At 42.5% G+C, this 7,473-nt stretch overlaps 1 protein-coding gene across 1 annotated transcript in view; it reads left to right on the top strand.

The window, feature by feature from the left end:
• Positions 1–7,473, top strand: part of LOC109952263 (adenylate cyclase type 3-like) — a 149,804-nt gene that overhangs the window by 113,082 nt on the left and 29,249 nt on the right. The window contains 4 exon segments of the mRNA XM_020587246.1: positions 866–953; positions 4,290–4,406; positions 6,068–6,351; positions 6,462–6,543. Coding sequence (XP_020442902.1) covers positions 866–953; positions 4,290–4,406; positions 6,068–6,351; positions 6,462–6,543 — 571 coding nt within the window.

Below are 7,473 nucleotides of genomic sequence, written 5' to 3'. Positions count from 1 at the left end.
AGGATCCTTTGCAACTTCTACAGCTGCATCATTGAGAGCATCTTGACCAGCTGAATCACTGTCTGGTATGGCAGCAGTACTGCTATGGGCCGCAGCAGAGAGTGGTAAAGACTGCGGAGAAGATCACCAGGACTCCACTGTCCTCTGCAGAGCATTTACCACCACAGGGTGCATAGGAAAGCTGCCTCCATCCTCAAAGACCCCACCAACCCCCAGGCCAGACTCTTTGCCTCCCTACCCTCTGGCCAGAGGTTCAGAAGTGTGAAATGCAGGACATCCAGACTGAAAAACTCTTTCTTTCCCTCTGCCATCAGACTCCTAAACAGCTGAGGAGTTTACAACCAGGAATATGTCATGTACTGTCGACCTGTACTGTTTACATTCTCAGTTTGTGCATGCATAATTGCAGATTGACTGTTGACTGCAGCATACATTCTCTTATTATATTCTTATATATTTTTATTATATTGCTGCATTTACTGCTTAATTGTGCCTAGATTTTGTGTTGCTTATTTATCTACTTCATTTGTATTTTGTGGCATTCATGTGGATGGAAAAGTAAGAGTTTCATTGTAGAGGGAAACACGTTTCCTAACTGTGCATATGACAAATAAACACTTTGACCTTGACATTTGACCTTTCCTAAACTTTTACAATCATAAACTATGTTATCCATTATACTACAATTTGTTTGCACAATCCAGTTCTGCAGTTTGGTTTTCTGCCAGATCTGCATGCAGCTATTAATGACTTAAGGCAGATGTTGAACTGTGTGCTCTGAGCAAAGAATGAGGATTTTTTTGGCTCTTATCAGTGCTTTATAATTCTCTCAAGGTTTTTTGTGTGTTCTTGTGTTGTGAAACAGGCTTATTGCAAACTACATCACCTTTGCAGTGGGAGAAGTTCTGCTTCTCATCCTGACAATCTGTTCTCTGGCTGCCATCCTCCCTAGAGTGAGTTGCAGATAAGTATTTTTATCATGTTTTCAGTACCTGGTGCTTCCCAATATGGTGACTACCAACTACTGTATTGAGTAGGCATGCATTCAGATAGCCGGTTCCATTTTGGATGAGGCTCCAAGTTGATAAAATTCCCAGAATCACTAGGCTTCGCTCCCAGAGTCTTATTGACTCTTTCATTCACATCCTCTGTTTAGTCTCGTTTACCTTTCTCTGACACTACAGGCATCGGCAAAGAAAAACAAGGCCTGATGATATATGCAAACGTTCTAACATTCTGACGCTTAACAAACATGGCAACCATCTAAAATGTTCCAAAGTCAGCAAAACTGTATTGTGTAATAGTTGATGGAGGAAAATGTAACCAAAAGTCCTTTTTTAAAAATGATCTATTTATCTACCATTCAAGACAATAAAGTGTAAAAACTTGTGCTGTCTTTGATAACTTCATAAGGATAAGTGCTGATGTGACGCATCAGATCCTATGACCTGTAGCAGTACAACCAGTCAGGCAATGTTAAGTCTGTTGTGCATGAAAAACATTTAACTGATATTGATTGAATGGTGCAGCAGGGCGGCACAGTGGTGCATTGAGTAGTACTGTCGCCTCACAGCAAGAAGGTTCTGGGTTTGAGCCCCGGCCGACTCGATGCCTTTCTGTGTGGAGTTCGCATGTTCTCCCTGTCCCTGCATGGGTTTTCTCTGGGTGCTCCGGTTTACCTCCCACAGTGCAAAGACATGCAGCTTAGGTTGTCTGGCAACTCTAAAATGAGACATTATTCAAAAGGGCATCCGGCATAAAACGTGCCAAGTTTAACATGCGAATTGTTGGTTGGGTGCCAACTGATGCCTCGCTGTGGCAACCCCTAATGGGAACAGCCGAAAGTAGAAGATGATGATTGAATGTATGGTGCAGCGGAACGATTATTACTTTCAATGTGTTGTTTTTACTTGTGCGGCTGCAGCACAGTCTGTCAGTGAGGAGCAAAATGGTTATTGAATGTCAGAGAGCAATGGTACAATATGGTGCAAGCCTTACAACCCTTCAGAATTAGACAAACCAGCTGAAATTTGTTTTGTTGTTGTACTGAGAGAAATAAAAACTACTTTTTCTAACTGTTTGTAAATTTGGGGTAGGCTCACTGAGAGGGCACCATTACTGTGATCATGTTCATACATATTCACACACATTAACAACAGGAAGCTATTTGACCAGATCTGGGCCACTGAGCAACTCTACTGCTACATTACCCATCAAAAAAGGCATTCAAAAGGATCCAGATTCACTCAAATACTATCGAACATCAAACCTCATTGCTTCTTCCCAGAGAAACTGTTTCCTCTTATATTCAAATACAGAGGCCTTCTGAGCAAACCAGCTGACAGAACAGAAAATGTATTTTGAGTTAGGTTTTTAGGAAATAAAATACAGTATGTATCCCCTCCTTTCAAGAGTGAGAGAGAATAAATATTCAGTAATACACCTACAGCTCTAAAGCTAACTAATATGTTTCTTGATTGTGCAGTGAGGTTATGCAGCTTCCTAAAGTGTTGTCATCATAGTGAGGTTAACAGGTTTGATTTTTGTCTGTACATGGACCAAAACCAATACCTACATATGCTCAAGACTTTGTGCTATACCTGGATTTATATGTTCTCATTTCATTCTCAGAATGAAAGTAAATCAGCATACTGTATTTCCCAAAATGTCAGAGTATTTATTTGAACATCCATTATTTGTAATCCAGACATTTAAAGACTTTACTGGGCACATAAACACTGACAGTACAACAAAATGTTTCCTCTAGAAGGAAACATAATATCCTTTATGGTGACAGAGCAGAATAGATTATTATGACAATATTAGACACATGTATTTCAAATGGGTGCTTATGCTAATGTTTTACATGTACTGACAGTGCATTTTATTGTGATAAAGGATAGCATCGTGGTGTACAGCATACTAGTGTGTGTGTGTGTGTGTGTGTGTGCATGTGATGGGTTTGGCATTTAGCACCAATTTTGATTCCACCTCATCATGGAAATTCAGATGTATTGACATTCAGCAGCAAGTGCCAATATTGACTGCTGCTGTAACAGGGTTCACTCAGCTCAGGTCAGTCAGTAACACACAGTCCACCAGTCAATCGCATGGACTGAGAAAATGCATGGTCACTCAGTGCTTGGGGCACTTCACAACTTAGCAATAGTACAATAACCTCACCTGTGCAATATTGCCAAAATCAGGAACATCCTCATTCAAAGTGATGCTAAAAAACTGATCCATTTATTTGTTACTTCCAGTCTGGACTACTGTAACTCTTTACTATCAGGATGTCCCAATAATTCCTTAAAAAGCCTCCAGTTAATCCAAAATGCTGCATCCAGAGTACTGACAAGAACTAACAAGAGAAATCATATTTCTCCTATATTGTCCGTGCAGATTCTCAGTCATCCAGATCACAGTAAGCTGAAAAAAACAGAAAAAAACTGGACTTGGTTTTAGGTCGAAGACGTTTCACCTCTCATCCAAGAGACTCAATCAGTTCTGCCCGACTGGTGTTGAGCCGGAGATATTTAAAGGATGACAGGGCAGAGGAAGTGCCCACAACTGCAGAAGGGGGCCAAGAAGGAGAAACTACATATCCAGAACTCCCTTAAGGCTTGTGGATACCCCAAGTGGGCCAAAACAAGGAAGAGGCCCAACACCAACAGGGAGAAACGAGAAACAAGAGGGGATAACACTGTCATCCCTTATGTGGCTGGTTTATCAGAGAATCTAAAAAGGATTTTTTGCAACCACAATATCACAGTCAACTTTAAGCCAGAGAACACCCTGTGGCAAAGACTGGTCCACCTGAAGGACAAAACACCCAGACACAAACAAAGTGATGTGGTATATGCAATTAAGTGTAGTCAGGAGTGTAACGACTTGTACATTGGTGAAACTAAGCAGCTGCTGCACAAACACATGGCCCAACACAGGAGGGCCAACTCCAGTGGACCAGAGTCAGCAGTCCACCTTCACCTGAAGGACAAAGGACATTCTTTTGAGGACAGTGAAGTCCAGATCCTCTCCAGAGAACATCACTGTTTTGAGAGAGGAGTCAAGGAAGCTATTTTTGTCTAAATAGAACACCCCTCATTAAATAGGTGTGGTGGACTAAAACACAACTTGTTATCCATCTACAACTCGGTTTTGAGATCTCTGCCTAAACATGCCCACCAGGACAATAGGCGTCGGTTTATACTGTAAGCTATGCTAAACTGCAACCCTATGATAGGAATAATGTGCTATAACACTCCTGATTTGAATGCTGGTTGTGTTAGGTCTTTCCCAAAAAGCTGGTGTCTTTCTCCACCTGGATCGACCACACCCGCTGGGCTCGTAACACCTGGGCCATGGCAGCCATCTTCATCCTCACCTTGGCCGACATCATAGATATGGTGAGATGCTTTCTGCTCTCTTACAACCTGACAAAACCAGTGTGGGGTTTTGTATTTATCCATCCATCTATTACCATCCATTTATCCAGGGTCATATTGCAGGGGCAGCAGGTTCAGTAGGGTGTGTCAGACGTGCTTCACCCCAGAAATGTTTTCTAGCTCCTCCTGGGGACCCTAAGGCTAGATGAGACATATAATCTCTCCAGCATATTCTGGGTCAACCCCACAGCCTCCTACTAGTTGGACATGCCTGGCAAACCTCCAATGGAAGGGGCCCAGGAGGCATCCTAATCAGATTCCCTTACCACTCCAAGACTCCTTTCGACATGAAGAAGCAGTGGCTCTACTCCAGTCTTCCTCCAGATGTCCAAACTTCACACCTAATTTAATGAGGCTGAGGTCAGCCACCCTACGGAGGAAACTCATTTTGGCTGCTTGTATTTGCAGTCTCATCTTTTTGGTCATTACGAAAAGCTCATGAGCATAGGTGAGGGTTGGAATGTAAACGGACTGGTAAAGCTTTGCCTTTATGGCTCAGCTCCTTCTTCCCCACAGTGGCCTGGTACAACACTCTACTGCTGAGGTCTGCTGCTTGTCAGTCTTTGGGCAGAGACACACCAAAGAACTGTTAGACACCATCGGGCCGTCAGTCAGCATCTCTCAGGGTGTGTCCCACACTGTTGGCACTAGTCAGTCTGTGTTGGAAGCTTTTTAGCTGATTCAGTGTTGAATTGGCGTCGGCCTGTTGGGCTTCCTTGGGAGAGAGAGAAAAAGAGAGAGACCACTCTGATTAGCTGTTGAGCTTAGCGAATCAGTGCAGGAGAAAAGAATGGTTCAGGAAAGCCCCTTCAGCCTGTTGCTGTAGTATCCATGATTTCTCCCATTTAGTGTGGTTTCTCCTTGGTTTTCACCTCCAGAGCCTCCTTTTTTCTTCCAATTCTCAATTAGAAGCAGCTAAAAACAGCAGTTGTCTTGAACGAGAGGTCTTTTGTTTATACAGTAGCTTATACTTACGTAGTCTAGCTCTTTTTCCCTTTTCTGAATGGTGAACACAGATACTACCACCTGATGGTAGGGGGACTTATTACTGTCACGCAGGTGCAGAATGTATGTGTTAGTTGGCCATTGGCTATATTCTGTGTGGTGTGTTCAAGTGTCACTTCTTAACCTGACTGGCCCAGACAAAGCCGACAAAGGTGGCGCAAAGGTTGGTCTTTGTCACTGCTAGTTCTTTCATGTTGGCTTGGTGTGTCTCTGCCCTTACACTTTACATTTTACACTCACTCTTGAACAAAACCCTGAAATATTTAAAGTGTTTTGTTTGGGGCAACAGCTCACGCACATGTCAAAGGGAGAAATCCACCTAACCATAACCCAGGATTTGTATTTATTCTGAGTAAATTTTGTGTGGAATGTAAAATAATTCTCAGTGTGCCCAGTTTTCAGTGAGCCTTATCGTGTACTTAGTCTACCTCTATGCCACAAGAAACACAAAGCTAGAAAAATGGACAGGAAATCATCAAAGTTCTAGATTTTGCTAGTTGAGTATACATTTTAAAAGCAACTGTTGGACTGAACGTTGACACTGCATGTTTTAGAAATTATGTAATAATATGGTAATAATGCTTTTGAGCGCATGACTTTATCTCTTCCATGTCTAGTTGAGTTGTCTGCCTGGAGTCCCAGACTTTGGCAGCACCGCATTGGCTCCTGCCTCTTCATCCTCCGCCACCTGGTCCGACCCTGACGGCTGTCTGAACAACCCCAAATATTACAGCTACATTGCTGTGCTGGCACTGATGGCTACCACTATGCTGGTTCAAGTCAGTCACATGGTCAAACTCACACTGATGCTGCTCATTACTGTGGCCACAGGCGTTGTGAACATCTACAGCTGGAGAGACATCTTCGACCGCTACGATGTGACCCGCTTCCAGGACTACAGGTGAGGCAAAATAGAGACTAGTTGCATACCTTAACATACAGTAACTGCAGATTTTTTTTTTCCGGGGGAGGGTGCAGAAATTGTCAGTATGTCAATATTTTTCTTTGCAGGTCATATCTGGTGCCCTCCAAGCTCACAATGACAATTATGATCTTCATTATGATGGTCAGCTTCTATTTTTTCTCCAGACATGTAAGTTAATGGTGCCTGTGTTCTCTGTACTTTTGTAGCATCATGTTAAAAGGTTTAGCAGTGTTGTGTGGTTGCCATTGTGTAGATGCAGCCGCCTTTATGGTCTTTGAAGATGTCACATTTTTGCACCTCCCCTGCATCGCGTTTTCCGGAGTTGTATTTTATTAGTTTATTTGAGCAATTAGAAGACCGCCTGCATGTCATAATGTCTTATTTCTCATGGGAATAGCACTGATCAACATGCCCACAGACTAGGGTTATTACACTGAAGGGATTTTATTACATTAGGTCCTATCACCAGCACACATATACAGTATATTGTTGCTCTCTAAATATGTTATAGATATAAGGATAAATGTTTGTCTCTAAATTAAGTAATTAAGCTTCAGAAAAGCATGTTTCTCCCCATCACAGTTTAATTTTAAGGATGTTTACCTGTGATAGATTTGTTAGAGGTAAGGCTAAAACTAAATTGAATTTAGATTAAAATTAAACCAGATAATTCTCTTAATTTGGGAAACTCAGCATATAAGGAAGTTCATCCTAATAGTTTTGTTTGAGGTATGAATTAAAATAAAAATCAGTAGGGTAATTCTTTTAACTTAGGAGAAGAGAATGATGGCGGCGCGCGCAGACGCAGCGGCTCAGTGCTCTCCCTGTCGGTGTTCTGTTTTGTTATATATGTGTTTTTTGCCCTGACGACATTTTGCGGAGCAATTGACTCTTACAGCCGAAGTGATCTTTTGAGAATAGGAAAACAGAGCGAGCGTATCAGAGGAGTTTGTTAGCTTCAATAACATTCCAGAGGAGATAGCTCGCAGCCCGGGCTCGCCATGAATTACTATCCCAGCGAGGAAGCGGCGAAGGCGGTGTAAGGACAGGAAGCAAAAGCGAGGCTGCAGGGCTGGAGTGCGAGAGAGACTGCGAACA

This window comes from Monopterus albus, unplaced genomic scaffold, assembly GCF_001952655.1.
Source record: "Monopterus albus unplaced genomic scaffold, M_albus_1.0 scaffold446.1, whole genome shotgun sequence".
NCBI lineage: Eukaryota > Metazoa > Chordata > Actinopteri > Synbranchiformes > Synbranchidae > Monopterus > Monopterus albus.
This window is presented reverse-complemented; position numbering and strand designations above follow the sequence as displayed.